Source organism: Trachypithecus francoisi, unplaced genomic scaffold (genome assembly GCF_009764315.1).
Source record: "Trachypithecus francoisi isolate TF-2019V2 unplaced genomic scaffold, Tfra_2.0 Contig01579, whole genome shotgun sequence".
NCBI classification, from domain to species: Eukaryota; Metazoa; Chordata; class Mammalia; order Primates; family Cercopithecidae; genus Trachypithecus; species Trachypithecus francoisi.
The window spans coordinates 30,771,294-30,796,250 of record NW_022681442.1 but is presented as its reverse complement, the minus strand read 5'-3'; the positions used below and the strand labels follow the sequence as shown (position 1 = coordinate 30,796,250).

At 39.0% G+C, this 24,957-nt stretch overlaps 1 protein-coding gene across 3 annotated transcripts in view; it reads left to right on the top strand.

Moving 5' to 3' along the window:
• The first annotated feature begins 2,664 nt into the window (after positions 1–2,664).
• The window catches only part of SLF2 (SMC5-SMC6 complex localization factor 2), a 55,150-nt gene continuing 32,857 nt past the window's right edge, over positions 2,665–24,957 (top strand). Inside the window, exons 1-9 of one of the 3 annotated variants that reach the window (XM_033185366.1) lie at positions 2,665–3,350; positions 6,088–6,131; positions 6,660–7,393; positions 8,454–8,511; positions 14,429–15,417; positions 16,384–16,454; positions 19,361–19,483; positions 19,879–20,046; positions 21,039–21,141. In XM_033185366.1, coding sequence (XP_033041257.1) covers positions 3,211–3,350; positions 6,088–6,131; positions 6,660–7,393; positions 8,454–8,511; positions 14,429–15,417; positions 16,384–16,454; positions 19,361–19,483; positions 19,879–20,046; positions 21,039–21,141 — 2,430 coding nt within the window. In that variant the 5' untranslated portion in view covers positions 2,665–3,210. The remainder of the gene's footprint in view (positions 3,351–6,087; positions 6,132–6,659; positions 7,394–8,453; positions 8,512–14,428; positions 15,418–16,383; positions 16,455–19,360; positions 19,484–19,878; positions 20,047–21,038; positions 21,142–24,957) is intronic. The other 2 variants (XM_033185372.1, XM_033185363.1) reach the window with 2 other exon arrangements.

Genomic DNA, 24,957 nt, shown 5'->3' with positions numbered 1-24,957 from the left:
AAGCACGCATCTGAACTCTTTAAATCTTTTACCTAGTGTACAGTCTCCTGGTCATCTCTTTTTAGCCCACTACAAATTAAAGTATAAAAAACGCTTACAATAAGTGTGTGTGCACACGCACGTGTGCATGGTATATACGTACACATTTAAACTAGGAGAAAGGCTATAAACACAAAATAAACTGTCCAATACTATTTGGGGTGGGAGGTGGAGAAAAGCCCTATGCCCTAGAAGTTCCCTGGGGTTCTTATTAGTATGTTGAACGTATTTCACCCTGCAACCCAAATCTGTACCACTTTCATACACAGCTTAAACAAAGAAGAGTCTTGATGCTTACTGAGGATTTAGATAACTACTTCCTGTTAAGAAGATATTTTTTAAATTGTGTTTTCATTATGACTCCATTTCCATTTATCGATCGAGGGATTTCTTGCCTCACTTAACTCCATAATCTGTTACTCAGATTAAGAAAATGAGAAAACTATTGTTTGGTAGTTTGAGTACAGGCTTTAAAGTGATACTTTGGAGGCCGGATGATTCAAGTACTATAATCCAAGAAAAGCAACTAAATGATCATGCAGAATGTGTTTTTATGCATTACTCTTTATTGATTAGGCATGCAATGAAATGAATCGGATTAAATGTTTTGTAGATGTGCTCTGTTATAGTACAGAAATTTCCTAGTGTAAAAACATCCAACAGAAAGTACTAAATCAAGAGATAGGAAATAATACATGTAAAAGGAAATGTATAAGTCATTCAACACATTTTGAGCATCTATTATGCTTTTATGTAAAAAACCTCTTCTCAGCTATTAGGAGCACAAAAGTACCCTCTATTTTGGCACTTCCCTTCTTCCACCACCACTACCTAGTATACAGCTGTACATATGTGCTTTTGGGGTGAACGTGAGACCTCTATGTTCACTGTTTACCTTTGACCCTCTACTTTGCCAGCTTTTTGACCACTTTATTCCTTATTAATTCTTCCTCCTAGGGACTAAAGGGGAAGGGAAAAGGAGGTGAACCTGGAGTCAGTCAGACATGCTTAGTGACCAAAACAGTTCAATTTCATTTTTTCTACATTTTAATTAATTTATGTATTTTTGAGACAGAGTCTTTTTTTTTTTTTTTGAGAAGGAGTCTCGCTGTGTTACCCAGGTTGGAGTGCAGTGGCGCGATCTTGGCTCACTGCAAGCTCCGCCTCCCAGGTTCACGCCATTCTCCTGCCTCAGCTTCCAAGTAGCTGGGACTACAGGCGCGCACCACCACGCCCGGCTAATTTTTTGTATTTTTAGTAGAGACGGGGTTTCACCGTGTTAGCCAGGATGGTCTCGATCTCCTGACCTCCTGATCCGCCCGCCTCGGCCTCCCAAAGTGCTGGGATTACAGGCTTGAGCCACCGCGCCCGGCCGAGACAGAGTCTTGATATGTTGCCCAGGCTACTCTCCAACTCCTGGGCTCAAGCTATCCACCTGCCTTGGCCTCCCAAACTGCTGGGATTACAGACATGAGTGACCGCACCAGGCCAACAGTTCAATTTCTATACAATAAACTTGAAAGACCTGTCCAAATTCTTTTATATCATTTAAGATTTTTTCCATCCAACTGATTAAATAACTGTCAATTAAAGCTTGGACATCTTGAAATTGATATTTTGGTTAACAGTTATTGCAACAGTATTTGACCTGTCTCTGGAAGATTTTGTAAGAAGTAAAATTCACTGTAAGAATCTATCTGGAGAAGAAAAGGGAACTATAATTTGCTCAGTACCTGTTACATAAGAGAATCTGAACTGTGCAGTGTACACTGCTTTATTCTATTATGGTTTACAATTACCCAGAAAAGGGAGTAAAATGCCCATTTTACAGATGTGGAGGCTGAGGTTCAGAGATACTCTGACCAGTCTCTCGGTTTATAAGGAAAACCATGGCTAACAGCCTCCAGAGCACAAGCCCTTTACAAAGTAGGGTTGGAGATTAAGGGCAGCTTTTACTCATCTATGCTGCCCACGCTTAACATGGAAAATTGAAAGCTGACCTTGTGTTCCTTTGAAAAATCTCTAAGGAAGCCAGATGCAGAGACTTCATGGTAACTCGTGAGAAACAAAATGCTTTTGTGGATTAAAAACTGTCTTTATGGCCGGGCGCGGTGGCTGAAGCCTGTAATCCCAGCACTTTGGGAGGCCGAGACGGGCGGATCACGAGGTCCGGAGATCGAGACCATCCTGGCTAACACGGTGAAACCCCGTCTCTACTAAAAATACAAAAAACTAGCCCGGCGAGGTGGCGGGCGCCTGTATTCCCAGCTACTCGGGAGGCTGAAGCAGGAGAATGGCGTAAACCCGGGAGGCGGAGCTTGCAGTGAGCTGAGATCCGGCCACTGCACTCCAGCCCAGGAGACAGAGCGAGACTCCGTCTCAAAAAAAAAAAAAAAAAAAAAAAACTGTCTTTATTCCAACGGAGTTTTTTGAGGGTTTTTTTTTTTTCTCCTTCTTAAAGAGAAAAAAAAATCTACCCCTGACACTCAACAAGAACCCTCATAGAATGAACAAGTCTTCTGATCGCGATGTGTAGATCCCCCAGGAAATTGTGACAGTATTACGGCACTTTGGCCTAAAATGTTAAAGAGACAATGTAATGAACAGCTGGGGATTTCTGAGACACAATTGTGTGACACATGAAACCCAAATGTTGGCCATCCTCACCGAAGGCAGCTGCCGGGCTAGGGTGCGCTTCAGCAAACCCTCACCCCTCGCCTTCAACCAGGCGGGTGTCGTCAGCTGTCGCAGGGCCAGCGGCTGCCCGCGCCTTTCCGCCCCCGCGCGCCCGCCAAGGCCGAGGCGGCCTGAACCAGAGGCGCGCGCCCTCGGTGCATGTGACGGGGTGGGAGGGGGAGTTTTCTTCCTCCCCCGTCCCCAAGCCCCGCCTTCTCCAGAGAGGCTGCGGCTTCCTATTGCGCCACCACCGAAATGACCACCGTGCCAACCAATCAAGACGTGACTTATGAAGTAAGATCCGCCCCTTACTGGTCCTCAGGTTCCTTCCCGCTTACACCGGAGTCACTTCCGAAGAGAGAACCGCCATGAAGAGAGAAGGGGGTGCCGCCCACCTCTGCTCCGACAGCCTCCCCAAGTCCGAGCAGCAAGACGGCAACCACGCACCCAACTTCTCCAGCCACGGCTCATGCCGCCGTCGCCAGCGTCGCCGACATGACAAGGCGCTGCATGCCCGCTAGGCCAGGTTTCCCCTCATCCCCAGCCCCGGGGTCGTCGCCCCCGCGCTGCCATCTGAGACCCGGTAGTACCGCCCATGCTGCAGCGGGAAAGAGAACAGAAAGTCCTGGGGACAGGTACCGTGCAGAGGGCTTGAGAAGGGGCCGGGTCGCGGGGGAAAGGGTATGAGGGGAAGACTGCAGACCGCCGCTCTTCCAGTTCCCGCCATCCTCCGCGAGCTCAGGCGTTGGCGTTTCAGGGCCTGGCAAACCCCCGCCCCGCCTCCGCGCAGGGGCTTCTGGGAGTTGGAGTTTGCTTCTCTGTAGCTGGGCAGCTGTTCTTGGTCTAGTGACCACCAGCCTGGACAGCTACGGAGAACCCGCCTTAGGTAGAAAGAACGTGATTTTTTTCCTTTGCAAGAGCTTGACCCAGGACCCTAACTGCTTAATGCATATTTAGGTCGTTTTCTGTACCTTGCCAGTTCTACTGATGCTGGTGGTTTAGTAACACAAACCTTTTCTATGTTGTGGATGAAATTATGTAACCTGTGATGAGGGAATCCCTTCCACGAATTACTTTGTAGTCCAGCGTGCACGCTAATTCATACTTAAAAGAACTTACAGATTTGGAATGTGACGTGTTTTCTCTTTCAGTAATTTCACGCCTCTCCAAGAGGCCAATTTTTTTGTAAAGATTTTGTGGGAGCTATGTAATGAAATGGGGAGCTTCATCTAATGACATCCTGTGACAATAAAACATGTTTAAATTCCCTACGAACTTGGTACTGTCTTTTATTTTAAGTTAAATTGTAATAAGTTTTAATAATATTCATGTTCTAATACTGTGGTACAGGCCCACAATCCCTTATCTTAACTCTGAAAGCCAGAAAGCTATGAAAACCAAACGTTTTCAGTAAGTTTGGCACCACATCTTGCTTGGCAGCCAGACGTGACCAGAACTAATGTAAGGCTGTTTGTGGTCTTTATCCCATTAAGTGTGAATAGTCATGTTTTGCTGGAGAAATATCAGTGGGTTTGATTACAGGTTGCAGCACCAGACCCCACTGGGGACTTTCCATAATACATCCAAGTTATCCCCTTCCTAAAATCTGATAAATTCAGAGTTCTAAAACACATTTGGCCTCAGAAGGTTCAGATAAGGGTTTGTGAAACTGTTATAATTGTGGTTTTGTTTTTTAACCAGTTATTAAATAAGCAGTGGACATTTGTGTGCATATGAACTTAGAGAACTTACCTCTTGAAAGTTACATTCATGGTTATTTTACAGGTTTCTTGTATGTTTTACCCAAAACCATTTTTTCTCTTTCTGGTGTATTAATCAAAGAGGAGTCCGAGGTCCAATATTTCAAGGAAGAGATACAGTGTTACATTTAGTAAAATGCATTTAGAATGATGTTGTTTGCAACAAATTCGCTGCTTCTGGGTCCCTTCCCATCTCTCCTCAATCAATAACAAGGCGTCATCCTTCTCTTTGCAGAACCTCCAGCATTTACTCTGGTGGAATTAGTTTGCCTAGTATAATTTATGTAAGCAAATGCGTATATTCTTCCATAGCCTGTCACTCATATTCATCTCATAAGCACTTAGCTTTTTATACCAACATCTCAAACAAGTATGATGGACTTGGTAAACCAGTAAAGATGTGCATTACTCTTCTAATGTGACCAGTAAAGTGTACAATAAGCGTAACCTTCAAGAAGCTTGAATTGTTGGAGTTTTCACTGAGCATTCCAACCTCATAGTGGATGAATGTTTAGGAAAATCAATAGTCTATAGCTTATTCTCTTTCAGTAAAATGATACATTTTAGCAAAATTTACCAGAAAGTTAATTTTTTGCTCAGCATATCATAACATCCCACTTTTTGCAGCTGACACCTCTAAATACAGTGAACAAATCAGAATGTGAATTCTGATAGTGGATTCCTATTTCACTTTAGCATTATTGCCAATGTCAGAACTTGATTAGTTAAACCAGATAGTGAAAATCCAGTCTTTAGGGTACAGAAATCCTTAAAAATTAATTTGGTTTTTGTTATTCTTGTTAACTTTCTTCCTTTTCTCCTTGTGTTTTTCCCAAGCAATGTGTTATTTTTGTAACTATCTTAAGGATTCTTTGATAAAAAATTAAGAATTTGAAACTATTTAGTCGTGACAATTCATTCTAATTTCTGCTGTTACTTGGATTAGCATCTTAATGTATAAAGAGGGTAACATAAGTCTGTTACTTTTCTTCCTTTGTCCAGCAAACTCCTCTTCAACTGATTCCCTAGATCAGCCAAATCACCCATATTGCCGTTCTGCCATCCTCTGTTCTACTCTTGTTATGATAGTCTGTTCAGGTTTTACTCCATTTTTATAATCCCCATTATTCATTTGGCATACATCTATTGAGGGTTTTTTTTTTTTTTAGCTTTTTATTCTGAATTTTAAAACACCCCTGTGCTTAGATACTAAGTAGTTATTTTGTATCAATGTCTGCAGACAACAAGTAGGTTCATGTGCTTATACCCAAGATGTTGCATTTTACCATGTAGCTGTGAGCATGTCAGTCTTAAGCATTCTGTACTGATTCCTTGGGTCTACACACCAGTCTTACCTATTTAAGTACTATAAATAACATAAACCTCAGTTGTATTTTTATAAATGAACTCCTATAGGAAGTGATACGTTATATTTTCTGTTTTTTAAATGAACAGTTTAGCAAAGCATTGTTACCATTGTCAGAACTTTATTAGTTAAACCAAACAGTGAAATCCAGCCTTTATTTTATAAATCTAACTTTCTCCATTTAATCTGAATTATGGAGGCTTTAATATTTGCTTATATGATGCCATATTATGCTTTTATTTTCAGGAAGCAGTCAATTATAGATTTCTTCAAACCAGCTTCAGAACAAGGTATGTACACTGTTGAAGCATTTTTTTGTGGGCTAATTTGGGAGTGAGGAGAGAGACAGATTCAACTTTAAAACCTAAACTGTTTTAGTAAACGTGGTGTTCAAAATTGGAAATAAAATGAAGATACAGTATTTTTTTTAACAAGGATAAACTGAAGTTCTAAATATCATGAGGAGAGTCTTTTTGCTGCTATGTTTTCTTACATTTAAAATTTATTCTAGTCAACAATTTAATGTTCATAATGCATACTATTTTAATTATCTAATACAGTAATTTATAGAGCCATACGGAGGTTATATTATGTACCAAAAGAGAGCTTTATGAAACTAAGGCTTTAACAAATAAATCATGTCTTAATTTCTCCTATACCCCCCGATAAGGTGTGTATCATTATCCAAGTTGTTGGTTTGAAAATTTTTGTGGTAACATTCGTATAGTTTATATTTTAAACATTAATAATTTAGAGAAATGTTAAATATTTTACTTTTAGTAACATGCAATTTGTATGTGTTTTAATTGGCTATTTAGAGAGACACATGTTGGATTCACCACAAAAATCAAACATCAAATATGGAGGAAGTAGATTGTCTATCACTGGGACAGAGCAGTTTGAAAGGAAACTATCCTCACCAAAAAAATCTAAACCCAAAAGGGTGCCACCAGAAAAGAGCCCTATTATAGAAGCTTTCATGAAAGGTGTTAAAGAGCATCATGCAGATCATGGTATACATGAGTCACGTCGGCCTTGTGTGTCACTAGCCTCCAAATATTTAGCCAAAGGAACAAATATCTATGTTCCTTCTTCATATCGCTTGCCAAAGGAGATGAAGTCACTAAAGAAAAAACATCGATCCCCAGAAAGAAGGAAGTCACTATTCATTCATGAAAATAGTGAGAAGAATGATAGAGATCGAGGCAAAACCAATGCAGACTCCAAAAAGCAGACCACAGTAGCAGAAGCTGACATCTTCAAGAACAGCTCCAGAAGTCATAGCAGCAGGAGCAGCCTGTCCAGGCACCACCCGGGAGAAAGCCCGCTGGGAGCTAAATTCCAGTTGTCACTAGCTTCTTACTGCAGAGAACGAGAACTAAAGAGGTTGAGAAAGGAGCAAATGGAGCAGAGAATCAACTCCGAAAATTCTTTCTCAGAAGCAAGCAATCTTTCCTTAAAATCTTCTAGTATAGAAAGAAAATATAAACCAAGGCAGGAACAAAGTAAACAGAATGATGTCGTACCTGGAAAGAACAATCTGTCAAATGTGGTATGTGTAAGAATTATTGAATTACCATTGCTACTGCTATATCATATTTAGAATACTAAATTTAAAAGTATTTAAGAGTTGTTACATCACGTTGATGTCTTTCCTGAAGGAAATATTTATGCACAGTTTGTGTAGAAGCTGGTTTCATTAGGTTTCCTCCAGTTGCCCTTCATCGAACTCAGTAAAGCAGTGTTTCTTATCTATAGTTTTTTCAGACCAGGAGCAAGGATCTTTTTTAGTCAGAAAAGTAAGCATTCTTTTTTTTAAGGCAAGTATAGTCTTATTTGTTTATTTGTAAACAGTCTTGCTCTGTCACTCATGCTGGAGTGCTGTGGCATGATCATGTCTCATTGCAGTCTCAAACTCCTGGGCTCAAATGATGCTCTCACCTCAGCTTCCCAAGTAGCTGAGACTACGGGTACGTGCCACCATATTTGACTAATTTTTGTATTTTTTTGTAGAGACAGGGTCTCCCTATACTGCCCAGGCTGGCCTTGAACCGCTACCCTCAAGTGATCCTTCTGCTTCCTGCGCTTTAGGAGGCCTAGGTGGAAGGATTGCTTGAGCTCAGGAGTTTGAGACCAGCCGGAGCAACATAGCGAGACCTTGGCTCTACTGAAAATAAATAAATAAATAACCAGTCATGGTGGCATGTGCCTGTTGTCCTAGCTACTTAGGAGGCTAAGGTGGGAGGCTCGCTTGAGCCCAGGAGATTAAGGTTGCAGTGAGCTTGCACTCCAGCCTGGGTGACTCCAGCCTGGGTGACAGAGCGAGACCTTATCTCAAAAATACACTGTTCTAATATAATATTATTCTTGAATTATTGACATAAATCAGCATTATGAAAACTGACTTCATTTTTATGATATTTTTCCATTTTTATGATACAAATGCCCTTAATTTTTATGATAAAAACCTTAAGATCTTTATTTTATTATAGACATTAGGCTTTGCCTCCAATTATTCAATCTAGAAATCTGTGTTTAAATGTTAGGAAGAATGCCTTCACATTCTTTGCTGTTCCCAACACTTAATTAATTTTATCTCATTGTGCTCATAGGAAAATGAACATCTCTCAAGAAAAAGATCTTCTTCTGATTCATGGGAACCTACTTCAGGTAGAATCAAAATTAAATTTATGAATTTCTAAATAAATTTCCATTTTAATGGCACTGCTTTTTAAAACAAATTTGTTTAAATATGCAGTTCCCTTCTTGGGGATGAATTCAGTGTCTCATATTACTTAAGAGTTTGGTAAAATCATAATAAAAAAAGAATAGTCCCTGAATCCAGTACTTAAGATTTGGGTTTGTTTTTGAGACAGGGTCTTATTCTTTGTCACCCAGAATGGGATGCAGTGGCATCATCACGACTCACTGCAAGCCTTGACCTCCTGGGTTCACATGATTCTCCTACCTCAGCTTGCTGAGTAGCTGGGACTACAGATGTAGGCCACTATGCCTGGTTAATTTCTTGTATTTTTGTAGAGACGAGGTTTCGCCATGTTGCCCAGGATGGTCTCAAACTCCTGGGCTCAAGTGATTCTCCTGCCTCGGCCTCCCAAAGTGCTAGGATTACAGGTATGAGCCACCATGCCTGACCTAGTATGTATAATTTGTAATCTGTCTTGAATCTTCTCTGCCTTCTTCAGGAGTTCCTAACAGTATGTATCTCATACTGGTATTCAGTGTTGTCTCCTTTTGAATCCTTGGCTACATCAAGGAAACATAATCTCATAATCTTGGAATTGTAGACTGAGGTCTTGGTATTATGTTGAAGATGCTTTGTATAAGGTTGAAACTGTTACCGTGATAAAAAGCAGTGTTCTCTAATATTTCAAATACAAGGATCCCTTTTTAATGTTAAATTTCAAGGATATCTACATGACATTAGTTTGTACTTTTAGCATCTAATGATTGAAAAAATAATAATAATAAGCCTACTGTTAATTCAGTACATTTTATCATTTTTTAAAACTAGAAAATAGAAGATTCAAGCACAAACACTGCAGAAGTTTGCAACAAGAAATGAAAGGTCTCCATAACTAACAACAGTTAATAGTCTAGTGTATCAGATTTTCTTCCTGATATGATTATACATTTTGAAAAACAGGCAGATTCCCACATTCAGTAAGATACATTGGACATAATAATAGCTGACTTTCATTGAGTACCTACTGTGTGCTATGCCATTTTATGTGCTTTTAATTCATTTAAACTTTATAACTTTATTATGGTGGTTTACTTTTAGAGATGGAAAAGCAGAAGTACAGAAAGACAATTCTAACTCCTCCTTCAGGTTTCATCTACTCCTTCATTTTATTTATATTTTAGAGGTACATTGCGTTTTGACCAAGCACCCTCAACTAGTAAAATCAATCTTCAGCCAAGGCTAAAACCATATTTTACCATCATAGAAGGAACTTCTAGGATACAGGAATAAATCTAAAGTTTTATGTGTTTTTTGTTTATTTAATTTTTATAATGTTGCTGATTTTATGACCAAATTTTAATGAATTTTGACATTATTGTACAAGAACAGGAATTTCTCAGCCAGGAGATTGCTTCTTCACTCACTGTATTGCACATTTTTAATACTAAATACATGATCACTTTGCACCAAAGTTAATGGAAGAACAAAATATTATTTTATATAAGGGGCTGCTGCTGGTGGTGTGGCTACCACATTATTCCTTTTCTTTTTTCTCTGACTTAAGATTTTAAAAACTTTTGATTTCCTGGATTTGCAAATTTCATTCATGGTGGCCAAAGTAGTTTGATTTATATAATCCCACCTGGCAAAGTTTTTGAGTACTGCTTGGAAAAGATGCTTTCTACATATTTTCAGAGGCTGACTTATGATGGTTGCCTTCACTTACGTTTTTATTACTAATATTTCTGCATGTATTTCATAATCACTAATAATTATAGCATTATACTCTTAATAAATATACATTTATACTTCAGTTGACTAACATCAACAGAATTTCAGCATATAAAGGACAAGGGGATATTTCACTCTAGAAAGCATGAAGAATGCTTATTGTCTCTGATGGCAAAGTTATTAAAAATCCAGGCCAGGCATGGTGGTTCATGCCTGTAATCCCAGCACTTTGGGAGGCTGATGCAGGTGGATCACCTGACCTGAGGTCAGGAGTTCAAGACCAGCCTGGCCAACATGGTGAAACCTCGTCTCTACTAAAAATACAAAAATTAGCTGGGCACGGTGCCCATTCCTATAATCCCAGCTACTCAGGAGGCCAAGGCAGGAAAATTGCTTGAACCTGGAAGGCAGCGGAGGTTGCAGTGAGCTGAGATGGTGCCACTGCACTCCAGCCTGGGTGACAGAGCAAGACTCAGTCTCAAAAAATAAAAAATAAAAATAAAAATCCAAATGGTATGTCTTGTTCATCTTGTTAATACACTTATCAATTGTCATGGTGATGTACGTAATCACGCAATCATTAATCACATACAAGTTCAGGGATTTCAGAAGTAATGTTAGCATAGGCATTTGGCCCTTTGGTCTTCTAGAGCCCTGTCTTTTGGCTGAATTCTGACGTGAAATTTAATCCGTTGCTCGTACATTTCATAACTGATTAATAACCAATCACCTGGCCGAGCGCGGTGGCTCACGCCTGTAATCCCAGCACTTTGGGAGGCCGAGACGGGCGGATCACGAGGTCAGGAGATCGAGACCATCCTGGCTAACATGGTGAAACCCCGTCTCTACTAAAAAATACAAAAAAACTAGCCGGGCGAGGTGGCGGGCGCCTGTAGTCCCAGCTACTCGGGAGGCTGAGGCAGGAGAATGGCGTAAACCGGCCAGGCGGAGCTTGCAGTGAGCTGAGATCCGGCCACTGCACTCCAGCCTGGGCGACAAAGTGAGACTCCGTCTCAAAAAAATAAAAAAATAAAAATAACCAATCACCTATTAATGGCCATTGGATTTCTCCTTTTGCTTAAGATGGAGTCTCACTGTTTCCTAGGCTGGAGTGCAGTGGTGCGATTATAACTCACTCGCAGCATTGAACTCCTGGGCTCAAGCAATCCTCCTGCCTCAGCCTCCCAAAGTGCTGGGATTATGGGGGTGAGCCACCATGCCCAGCCTCCTTTCTTTTTACCAACTCAATCTCTCTCTTATATGAATATTTTATGTATTAGTATATTTGAAATATTTGAAAAGTTGTGAAACAAATATTCTCTACAGGCTGAACAAAGGATACAAAAATAATTATGAACATTTTGCAATTAATCACCTGACCTGAAGAGCTTACTAAAAGGGATCCTACCTACAGTACCAATTCACTTTTCTCTAATTCTAGATGATGAAACCTTGTAATAAGCTGACTTATCCTAAACATCTTCTACAAACAGTGTTTGTCTCCTGGATCAACCCTGGATAATTCCTGAGCAAAGCAGGAATTTCTCCTCATTTCTAGCTATATTTAAATTATCTGACTTCTCTAGAAAAGTGGAACAAAACTCAAACTGGCAGCTCTGTAGCTCATTTTTTGTAATCTCATACTTAACGGTAATCAGTACCCCAAATCTTCTCTTTTGTTTAGTCATTTAATTTCTCATCCTGTGACCCCTGTCCTTTTTTATAAGACATTTAACCCCAGAAAACTGAATGGGATGGAATGATTTCCTCGAGTAATGGGAGATATCTGTAAAAGAACAGAGATAAGGGCATTTGTTAATTAATTAATTTTTATAAATTGAATTTTTCAGATTATATATTGGTCAAGTTATCCAAATCATAATTGCCTAACTCTCAAGTTTGGTTTTGGGGGACTTTATTTTATTTTACTTATTTTGACACAAGGTCTCACTCTGGTGCCCAGGCACAATTATAGCACACTGTAACCTTACGGGGCTCAAGCAGTCCTCCCACCTCAGCCTCCCAAGTAGATGGGACTACAGGCACATGCCACTGCACCCGGCTAATTTTTGTAGTTTTTGTAGAGACAGTGTTTCACCGTGTTGCCTAAGCTGATCTCAAAGTCCTGAGCTCAAGTGATCCTCCTGCCTCAGCCTCCCAAAGTGCTGGGATTATAAGCATGAGCCACTGGACATGGCCAAAAGATAAGAAATTTTTTGAGTAGAGAAGGGATTGATGGGGTTGTACTTTTTGTAGAGGCAGGGTTTCGCCTGAGCTCATGAACTCCCACCTTGGCCTCCCAAAGTTCTGGTATTACAGGCATGAGCCACTATGCCTAGCCATTTTGGATTTTTCAAGCAAACTCTTGGGGAGTGGAGACATCTGTCCATGTGCAGAAAATCTGATTTAGGGAAATCTGGTGTGGGGATAACTGATTGTATAAATAGTGAATGTTTTGGATTTTTTGTTGTTGTTGTTTTGTTTTTTTGAGGTGAAGTCTTGCTTTGGTACTTAGGGTGGTCTTGAACTCCTGGGCTCAAGTTATCTTACTACCTCAGCCTCCTGAGTAGCTGGGACTATATAGGCACATACCACTGCATCAGGTTAAAGTGAATTTTTTTTTTTTTTTTAATGGAGTTTTGCTCTGTTGCTCAGGCTGGCGTGCAGTGGCGCCATCTCAGCTCAGTGCAACCTCCACCTCCCAGGTTCAAGCGATTCTCCTGTGTTGGCCTCCCAAGTAGCTGGGAGTACAGGCACTCACCACCATGCTGGGCTAATTTTTGTATTTTCAGTAGAGACAGGGTTTCGCCGTGTTGGCCAGGCTGGTCTCAAACTCCTGACCTCAAGTGATCTGCCCACCTCAGCCTCCCAAAATGCTGGGATTACAGGTTTGGCCCACCGCACTCAGCCCACAATATGAATTTTTAAAAACTGGTTCATTCAAATGTATGTGGTTATTAAAGTACTTCAGGATGGGGCTATAATAAACATGGCTTATATTAGTTTCCTAGGGCTGCCATAACAAAGTGCCAAAACCAGGGTGGCTTAAGACAGCAAAGTATTGTTTCACAGTTCTAGAAGCTAGAAGTTTAAAATCAGAATATCAATAGGGCCATGATGTCTGTGGCAACTCTAGGGAAGAATACTTCCTTACCTCTTCTAGCCTCTGGCGTTTGCCTGCAATCTTTGGCATTTCTTTTTTTTTTTTTTTTTTTTTTTTTTTTTTTTTTTTTTTTGAGGCGGAGTCTTGCTCTGTCGCCCGGACTGGAGCGCAGTGGCCAGATCTCAGCTCACTGCAAGCTCCGCCTCCCGGGTTTACGCCATTCCCCTGCCTCAGCCTCCCGAGTAGCTGGGACTACAGGCGCCCGCCACCTCGCCCGGCTAGTTTTTGTATTTTTAGTAGAGACGGGGTTTCACCATGTTAGCCAAGATGGTCTCGATCTCCTGACCTCGTGATCCGCCCGTCTCGGCCTCCCAAAGTGCTGGGATTACAGGCTTGAGCCACCGCGCCCGGCCAAATCTTTGGCATTTCTTGACTTACAGCTACATCACTCCAGTCACACAGCATCTTTTCCTTGTGTATTTTCACTTTGTATTCCCTCTGTGCGTGTCTGTCTTTGTCTCCAAATTTTCTCTTTTGTAAGTACACCAGTCATACTGCGCTGGGACAGACTGTGATTTTTTTTTTTTTTTTAATGAGAGATTAACATTTATCTGCCTTCAACTGCTTATCCTATATGTGTTTTAAAGTACTATACATTTAAATGTAGAAGTGTTACATTTCTGCAACGAGGTAATCCTAGGTCTAAAAGAATTTCCAAAAGTGCCTATGGAATCCTTAACTTGGTACCAATATACAGTCGTTTGTTTTAGGGAGTGGCATCTTTAATTCTGTTAAGGTGGTAAACTTTTCATAGCTTTGGAATTAAAAATGAGCATTTGTCATTAGCTTTAAATTTCTTGGACACCAGTATTTATCCAGTTGATAAATAACATTAACTCTTTTTCTGCATTCCATACATGGTGACTAATCTCAGCCTTAATACTTAGAATTTTAAACATTTCATTAGGGTGTTCTAGACACTCACTGAATAAACTTTATTAAAGTTGGAAAGTATATTTTTCACTAATCTAAGAAAAATTAAATTTTAGCAGGCTCTAAGCAGAATAAATTCCCTGAAAAAAGAAAAAGGAACTCTGTGGACTCAGATCTGAAAAGCACAAGAGAATCTATGATACCAAAAGCAAAAGAGTCCTTCCTTGAGAAGCGTCCTGATGGACCACATCAGAAAGAAAAATTTATAAAACATATTGCACTGAAGACACCTGGTGATGTGTTACGCTTAGAAGATATATCCAAGGAACCGAATGATGAAACTGATCGCTCTTCTGCAGGCTTAGCACCTTCAAATTCTAGCCACCATTCTACCAGGAATAGTGACCAAATCCGAGTGGCAGGTGCCAAGGAGACTAAGATGCAGAAACCCCACTTACCTTTACCTCAGGAAAAGTCTGCAATTAAAAAAGCTAGCAACCCTCAGAAAAATAAAACCAGTAGCTCCATGACAAAGGAGAAGGAGACAAAACTACCTTTACTTTCCCATGTTCCAAGTGCTGGTTCCTCTCTAGTACCATTAAATGCTAAAAATTGTACTCTTCCAGTTTCTAAAAGAGATAAAGAGCGTTCCTCATCTAAAGAATGTTCTGGGCATTCTACAGAATCCACCAAACACAAGGAACACAAAGCAAAGACTAATAAGGCTGATTCTAATGTATCTTCAGGGAAAATTTCTGGGGGACCTTTGCGCTCAGAATATGGCACTCCTACAAAGTCTCCCCCTGCTGCTTTGGAAGTTGTGCCATGTGTCCCAAGCCCTGCAGCACCTTCAGATAAAGCCCCTTCAGAAAGAGAGAGTTCAGGAAATTCCAATGCAGGTAGCAGTGCACTGAAACGAAAACTAAGGGGTGATTTTGATAGTGATGAAGAAAGTTTAGGTTACAACCTAGACAGTGATGAGGAAGAGGAAACATTAAAGTCACTGGAAGAAATAATGGCTTTGAACTTCAATCAGACTCCTGCAACTACAGGAAAGCCTCCTGCTCTTTCTAAGGGGCTTAGATCTCAGTCATCAGACTACACAGTAAGTAGTTCTGTGACATTTATCTTTACTTGAAGAGGGAAAGATGATTAGTGAAAGGGGTGGATTATTGGAACTTACTTTAAAATTTAGTGTTATAATTGGACTGAAAATGGAATAATTCTTGTTTGGTAAATGAGTTTTCATATCTTTAGTTTTATTACTGTTAAGTCAGTGGTCTCCAAACTCTTTTGATCACACACACTTTTATTAGTAAAAACAATTTTTGAGCATGTACCCCAACATATATGTATACCTTTAGATTATATGTACCACTATGATACTGTGTACTTTCTAAAGCATATGCAAAAACAGAATTTAAAAGGAAGAAGAGAAAAATAAGTATTTTCCTATAGAAATTACGTAGAAGTTACTATAGACTAAGTTCTACTGGAGTCTCTATAGAAGTTCCATATAAATAGAAGTTCTATTATTTTCTTCCTGCACCCCAATGGATCACCTTGCACACCCCCTGCTTTGGAGACCACATCTGTAAATGAAGGTAGAGTGTAGAAATGTTGTTGATTGTGGTGTGCAATTTTATTTATAAAGTGCTTCATTCTATCTTGGGAATAAGCTGAATTAAATTCTAAGATGTCTGTAAAATTTGGTGGGGAAGGTGTTAATATTCCATGGTAACACCTAAAAATTAGTAGTTTGATTCTACTAAAATAGAATTTAAAAGTAAAGACAGGGTAGCCACAGAGTCCTTGAGTGTTTGCAGTCACATCTCAAAGTTAGCAGGGTTTTATAAGTACTGCCTTTCCTAATAGGTAGTAAAATCAATTTGTCTGCAGTGCAAAATACTGAATTTAAAGCATGATGGTGAAAATTATCCTTTAAGAAAGGTTTTATCCTGGCCCAGATTATTGAAATAGAAAATAGTCTTCCATACCCTTAATTACTTAAAACATTCCAGTTCTTCTACTAAGACATGTTGTAAAGTATTTCTAAATTTTCTTGTTTTAGGAACATGTTCATCCTGGAACTTACACAAATACCTTAGAGCGTCTAGTGAAGGAAATGGAAGACACACAAAGGTTCGTTAGCATAAAGATTAATTTTGCTAAATTTAACATTCTGCTTGTTTGTGTGGCTTACTTTTAATTTACCTTTTTAAAAAAATCGTGAGAAATTAGCATGCATTTCGGACTCTGTTGTCAACTGTGTTAGAATAAGATATGTTGGCTGGACGCAGTGGCTCGTGCCTGTAATCACAGCACTTTGGGAGACCCAGACAAGATTACTTGAGCCCAGGAGTTCAAGGCTGTGGTGAGCCGTGATGGCGCCACTTCACTCCAGCCTGGGTGGCAGAGTGAGACCCAGTCTCAAATGAAAAAAAGAGGCCTGGTATGGTGGCTCATGCCTGTAATCCAATACTTTAGGAGGCCAAGGCAAGCGGATCTCTTGAGCCCAGGAGTTTGAGACCAGCCTGGGCAACATGGTGAAACCCCATCTCTACAAAAAATACAAAAATTAGCCAGTCATGGTGCCACATGCCTCTGGTCCTAGCTACTCAACAGGCTGAGGTGGGAGGATCATCTGAGCCCAAGGAGGTCAAGGCTGCAGTGAGCTGTGATTGAGTCACTGCACTCCAGTCTGGGTGACAGAATAAGACCCCCTCTCAAAAAAAAGAAAAAAAAAGGAATAAGACGGGCTCTCTTCTTCATAGACTAGCTCAAAAGATCCAGGTTTTTATAGTATACTGGACTAACTAATAATATAAATTCCTTTCTGTTTATTACAACTAGCATCTGATAGCTGAAATTCTAGATCGAAAGCGTGGGTAGAATTTTTTGTGTTTTTTTAAATGGAAAATACATATAAAATTTTACCATTTTAACTGTTTTTACATGTATAGTTCAGTGGCATTAAATACATTTATATGTTGTGCAACCATTACCACCATCTAGCTTCAGAACTTTTTCATCGTTCCAAACTGAACTCCATATCCATTAAACAATAACTCCCCATTCTCCCCTTCCTCCCACCCTCAGCAACTACCCTTCTACTTTGTCTCTATGAAATTGACTGTTTTAGGTACCTCATGTAAGTGGTATTTTATTTGTCCTTTTATGACTGTCTTATTTCATTTAGGGCAGTGTCTTCAGAGTTCATTCATATTGTAGCATGTGTCAGAATTTCCATTTTTTTTAAAGCTGATAATTCCATTGTATTATGTCTATAACACATTTTCTTTAGTCATCTGTCAGTGGACCTTTGGATTGCTTCTACTTTTTGGCTACTGTGAATAATGCTGCTATGAACATGGGTATACAAATCTCTCTTCAGGTCTCTCCTTTAAATTTTGTTGGGCATATATACACATAAGTGGACTTACTGGATTATATGGTAATTCCATTTAATTTTTTGAGGTACCACCACACTGTTTTCCACAATGGCTGCACCATTGCACATCTGCGCCAACAGTGAAGAAGGGTTCCAGTTTCTCCACATCTTTGCCAACACATTATTTTTTCTATGTTTTTTGTTTGTTTGTTTTGATAATAGCCATCCTAATAGTAAAGTGGTACCTCCTTATTGTTTGGTTTGCCTTCCCTAATGACTAATGATGTTAATATATTTTCATGTGCTTATTGGCCATTTGTTATACAAGTAGAGAAATGTCTTTTCAGATTCTTTGCCTGTTTTTAATTGGGTTGTTTGGTGGGTGGGGGGGTTCACACAGGTAGAATTTTCTGCAATATTTCTATCAAGTTACTCTTTTGAGGAAAAAGTTTAGAATGATGATGAACACCGCTCCCCCCGCCCGCCTGCCACACACACACATGAGAGAGAGAGAGAGAGATCAAAAAGTTGAGGATCGTAATGATCTTAATGAAATTTACATGACTCATTATGGATAGGTTTTGCTAGTAAGAGGGGAAAAATATATTCCTTGTTAATTCAAGGAGTGTCCTTGAACATACCCTGGAGAACTTCACTAACAGCTTAGCTGACTTGATTACATAGAAGTTGGTATGTGCTACATATCTCAAACTTGATAACCAAGTAACTAACTTTAGGAATTTTTCAGATGATTAGTAGTTCAAAAGCTTCCTCCTTTCTGAATTTAATTAGAGAACTTGTCTGTATTGTAAAATTCTTTAAATATTTCACGAATTCTTGTGATCTGTGATATGGAATCTGAAGTTCCTCCTTTAAAATCGAGCACTTCACAAATGAAAGATAGGGGTACTAGTTTAATCGAATGATTGACCCTTTTCTGAAATGATAGAACAGTACATTTACTAGTTATTTACTCTTCAGCTGTATGTATCCACTGTTTGTGGCTGGGGTAAGAACCTTGTTTAAAATAACTTCATCTTGGAGAGGCAGTATAAAGCAAGGACTCTGGAGCTAGATTCTCTGGCTATGAATCCCACATCCTTGCATTACAAGCTCTTGCAAGTTACTTTGCTTTTCTAATGTCAGTTTTCTTGTCTATAAAAGGTGTATAAACTACTACATGGGGTTGTTGTGAGGGTTAAAAGAATTAATATATAAAGCCCTTAGTACAGTGCCTGTCACATATTAAGTGCTTGGTAAGTGTTAGGTGTTGTGATGATGATGACAGTGACAACTACTGCTAGAAAGCATAGTTAACTTACCAGGGATTTTTTTCCCATTCTGTAAGTGATTTGGACAGATCATTCTTGAAGTTCTAGCTTTATGGAAATCCTCAAGTCTTTTATACAATGGAACACTATTCTAATGCCACACTGGTAACTGGGTAAAAACCTAGCCCCTAAAATATATCTGTTTTCATGAAAATTGTACATCATGATGTATTTGGGAGACATAATTTGACCTATAGTATAATAAAATTTGTCATATACCAGGGTACTTAATAAGGGTTTTCTTTGTGCTGCTTTTAGATATAAACTAAAGACTGTTTTTTAATATTCTTAGAGTAAACTGTTATAACATTCTTTCCAATTCTCAGGCTAGATGAACTGCAGAAGCAACTACAAGAAGACATAAGGCAAGGCCGAGGCATTAAATCCCCAATCAGAATTGGAGAAGAAGACAGTACAGATGATGAGGATGGCCTCTTAGAAGAGCACAGGTATAGCATTTTTCATAATGTATTTTACCCTATTAAAGTTTTTACATTTTTTTGTTTTTTTTTGTAAAATAAATGGGCCATCGATGACTGTTAGTGAATAATTTATGATAGGTTTCTAATCTATCTGTGATGGGTTTGAAAGGCAAATGTTAGGACCAAGTTTCATCTTTTATCTTTCCTCCTGGTTATTGTTTCTTTTCAGGTAGACACATTTAGTGGCTTTTGACTAACAGCTACAAAAAGTAGAAGAAGCAAAGCATACTTTTCTCATGCTTGTCTTCTAATTTGGGATTAACATTGGTTTAAAAAATAGTTTTCTTTGCACCCAGCTTTTAAATACAAAAGTATATGTAGTGTAACAATTTGGTATTGATTGACTTGTTTTTATGTTTCAGGGAATTTCTAAAGAAATTTTCAGTTACAATTGATGCTATTCCTGATCATCATCCAGGTGAAGAAATATTTAATTTCCTCAATTCTGGAAAAATTTTCAATCAGTATACCTTGGATTTAAGAGACTCTGGTTTTATTGGACAAAGTGCTGTAGAAAAACTTATTCTTAAGTAAGTAGAAAAATAGACATTTTACTTTTATATGTATAAAAAGTTACTCTAAAACACTTCTGACTCATATAATCTTCTAAAGGTTAATTTCTATTATGACCTATTAAGTTTCCTAATCCTCTTATTACTAGTGATCTTTATGTTTTCTTCTTTAATTATACGAAGCAGTGTAGGATAGTTATTTGACACATCACATGCCTTTATTAATTAGGATTAAGATCAGTATATAATAACAGTGACTGTCAAAATAATAGTGGTTTAAACAAGAAGTGTATTTGAAAGAAGTATAAAAGTAGCAAGTCCAGGGCTGGAGTGCCAGTTTTACCATATAATCTTTCTTCTCCAGCATTCTTAGCACCTAGCTTCGGGTGCTATTAGAGCTCCAGCCTTTAGTTCAAATTCCCAGAAATTCCACACAGCATTTCCACACACTCCAAGTTAGTTGAATAGAACTTAGTCAATATGGCCACACTTGGCCACAAGGGAAGCCAGAGAGTGATGTTTATTTCAGGCAGCTAGTGTTCGCAGCTACAAATCAGGGTTCAGTTACCAAGAAGAGAGGCAAAAATAGATGCTGGGATGTGCAGCTAGTAATCTCCACCACAATGCCCAAACTGATCTAATTTCTCTCAGTGCACGATATCTCAGCTCTAGAGAGATCACATCAGTTTTGCTGCCAATTTTTTAAAGTATTTCCCCAGTCTGAGACTTGATAGGCTGTCTCTCAACACTACCAGCAAATATAGCTTTGTCTACCAGTTAAATATGGAGCCTAGCCAACAGATTGGATCAGCTTTAGGGCATCAATTAAATTTGTTTTATGAGTAACTCATCCATATTTGTGTAGAGTCCACCTCCATGGACTGAAGACGATTTGCTTGCTCATTTCTCTGATTATGTCAGATGTGGTGGTGGTGGTGGTGGTGGTGGTGATAGTAGAAGTATTTTGCCATGAAGTTAATAGTCATGTTGATTTTACTTTATTTTTTCAGATCGGGAAAAACAGATCAGATTTTTTTGACAACACAAGGTTTCCTTACATCTGCTTATCACTATGTCCAGTGTCCTGTCCCTGTGTTAAAGTGGCTATTTCGGGTAAGAGGAATCTTTGGAGGGTTATAGTTGCCTCCTACTATATTTTCAAATCAAAAACTTTTAAATATAATTTTATTTGTACATTACTGCAGAAAAAAATTAATGTAGCACATCCATGATGTCAGTGACTTAGGCTGTGGCAAAAAGAGTCAATGTAAAGAGATTATAAAGGAAGTGATAGTGTAGATAGTTGTACAGGACAGTCAGTGTTAGTTGTACCTGAACCCTTCATCACAGTGATAAATCACTATTATAGTTAGTTTTAGAAGGGATTGTCTAATGCTTACATACCTAAATTTCTTTTTAACTTTTTTTTCATGTTTATGGTGGTACCTGTATACATTTTCAGAATTTTAATTGTATACTAATATTTCCCCATTCGTATATACGGTTTTTTTGGATGCAAATCCAACTGACTCTTTTCCCCATTCATATTTAACACTTAAATCCACTTAAATAATTATCATAAATTTAAGATATGATAATTCCACAAAGTTAATTCAATTGGTAACTTTTTAAATATCAGTGGTATCATTGATGCTATGTATAGAGTCCTGGTATTACTCTAGATACTTTGGACCTTCATGCAGATTAATGTAGAAGTTTCTTACTCTTGACATTTGTATCACCTGGGCGCAGTGGCTAAGGCCTGTAATCCCAGCACTTTGGGAGGCCGAGGCGGGCGGATCACGAGGTCAGGAGTTGGAGATCAGCCTGGTCAACATGGTGAAACCCTGTCTCTACTAAAAATACAAAAATTAGCCAGGTGTGATAGTGAGCACCTGTAATCCCAGCTACTCAGGAGGCTGAGGCAGGAGAATTGCTTGAACCCAGGAGGTGAAGTTCACAGTGAGCCAAGATCGCACCATTGCACTCCAGCCTGGGGGACAGAGTGAGACTCTGTCTCCAAAAAAAAAAAAAAACATTTGTATGGGAGAGCATGGAAGGGGCTTTTTCCTGTATAATAGCTTCTATATCAATGAGTGCTATAGTAACTACCCAGTTAGATTGGAATTATCCTTCTTCCAAAGGCAAGAATGATTATGAATGACAAGTTATTCTTGGCAGTGGCTCATGCCTGTAATTCTAGCACTTTGAGATACCAAGGCAGGAGGATTGCTAGTTCAAGACCAGCCTGGGTAACATAGCAAGACCACATCTGTTTAAAAAAAAAAAAAAAAGTTATTCTCAGGTTACTGAGTATTCCACTTTAATAAAATCCTAAATGTGTGAAAAATATACATTCAGGAAAAAGGAATCGTAGTATAAAAGAGTCCTTTACAATAAGTGAGTGTTTGCCCCGGAAATCCTATAACAAAAAGGAAAAAAGTATCAGTGGTATCAAAGAACTGCAGCTATTATATATAAAGTGAAAAGTGGGAAAACATGGAGTTCTACTCTGGGTTTTATGATAGCGTCAAGAAATCTCGTATTTGGTGAGAACTGGAGAGATATTCCAATACAGCCTTTCATTCATTATTTTATATAGTTGGCATTTTGAGTGCCAGCTGTGTCAGGCACTGGAGAGAACAGCAATGAAAAAATCAGTGTCTCTGATCTCATGAAGCCCACATGTTAATATAGAGGAGACAGACAATAAACAAGTGTGTGTGTACACATTTATAAGTGTATTATGTCGGATGATAAGTGCTATGAAGAAAATGTAGGGTAAGGTGGATACAGAGAGTACCAGGGTGAGAGAGAAAGTTTGCTTTTTTAAAGTGTAAAGTAGTTGAAGGTCTTGCTGTTAAGGCAAGATCCAAGTAAAGGAGTAGCTTGTCAATGTCACTCCTGAAGTGTTCCCTCACTGCCTCCACTGAAAATACGTGGACACATGCTCCAGATAAGGTCTGTCTTACCAGCAGTTTTCAGTGAGACTCTTGCCTATCTGAAGAAACCTACAAATTTCTACTTATTACAGTTCAAAACTATTCATGCACTGTACTCCAGCCTGGGCAACAGAGCAAGACCCCATCTCAAAAAAAAAAAGAAAAACTTCATTTACTGTTATGCCGGGGCTTCATTATTCTCTAATTGTATATATCGTTTCTTAAACCTCTGAGTAAGACTTTGCATTTATCTATGTTAATTTGCCTCTTGTTGATGTGGGTCCATCGTTATAGCCATTCAAACCCTAATTATGACATACAAGCATCCCTTCATTTAAGCAGTTTTTAAATAAATTTCATATTTATTTTCTGAAAACCAGACTAATCATTCATTAAACACTTTCTCTGTGTAAGACACTTTGTCTCATTTCTCCTTTTTTGATTCCAAGTCCATTTTCATCGTGGGAGGCTTTACCAACTTGTAAGTAGTTTTTAGAAATTATGTCAATTCATTTTAATGCTATACTCCTAACTAGTATTTTGTAAGTGTAATTGTTAACATGTAATTAAAATCCTTGCATTTTTGTGATTTTATCATGAATATCTAGATGTAGTAGACCAGAAAAAGGTTAGAACTTTTTTTTTAACGATTTTCAAAAGGAATTCAGGTTTGATTGTGAAAATTTCGAGTGAAATGGAAAGGAGATTAAAATTTATTTATTTATTTATTTGTTATTTGTTTGTTTGTTTGTTTATTTTTGAGAGACAGTCTCACTCGGTCACCCAGGCTGTAGTGCAGTGGTGTGATCTCTGCTCACTGCAACTTCCACCTCCTGGGTTCAAGCGATTCTCCTGCCTCAGCCTCTCAAGTAGCTGGGATTACAGGCCTGTGCCACCACACCTGGCTAAGTTTTGTATTTTTAGTAGAGACGGGGTTTCACCATGTTGGCCAGGCTGGCCTCGAATTCCTGGCCTTAAGTGATCCCCCCACCTCAGCCTCCCAAAGTTCTGGGACTACAGGTGTGAGCCACCACACCCAGCCTGAAATATTTTTAAAAAGAAGTTTCTGTCAGAATCTGTTTTGAGTGAACAATTTAAATTTTTTTTCATTAGAATAAGAAGGCTGAACTCCTCCCAAGTCCTAATTTCTGGAGCTGTTACATTTTGGTCAGTGTTTTCTAGGGTATTCTCTGCATTCAAAAATTGCCGTGTAACTTAACATAAACAGAACATGTGAATATGTCTTATAACTTGTTTATTTCAGATAGCAGTAAATTATTGAGCATTTCATCTCAGAGTATTGATATGTTGTCCTTTTCATTGGCTTCATAGTATTCCTTTGTTAGGCTATACCATGATTTATTTAACTCAGTCTCAACTGATAGACATTAGATTGCTGTATATACTCCTTTACACATTTACTTCCCACCCTGGAATTTTTCACCCACCACAAAAAGACTGTTAGAAACCTTATCCTATGTGTAACATGTTTGTGAATGGTGTTGCCTCCTAGTGGCAGAGCTTAACAGCACAAACATCATAGCAGAAGTTTTTTTCCACATAGATTGTGTTCAAAATGACAGGCCATATGACTGATTGAAAGTAGAGTTCAGGTTACTCTTTACATTTTTATTTTATTTTATTTTATTTATTTATTTTTAAGACAGAGTCTCGCTTGATCTCCCAGGCTGAAGTGCCGCAGTGGCACAATCTCGGCTCACTGCAACCTCTACATCTGAGATTCAAGCGATTCTTCTGCCTCAGCCTCTCAAGTAGCTGGGATTACAGGCGCCCACTACCACGCCAGGCTAATTTTTTTTTTTTTTGTATTTTTAGTAGAGACGCGGTTTCACCATGACGGCCAGGCTGCTCTCGAACTCGTGACCTCAAGTGATCTGCCTGCCTCGGCCTCCCAAAGTGCTGGGATTACAGGTGTGAGCCACTGCACCTGGCAACCCCTTACATTTTAAATCTTTTTTTTTTTCTT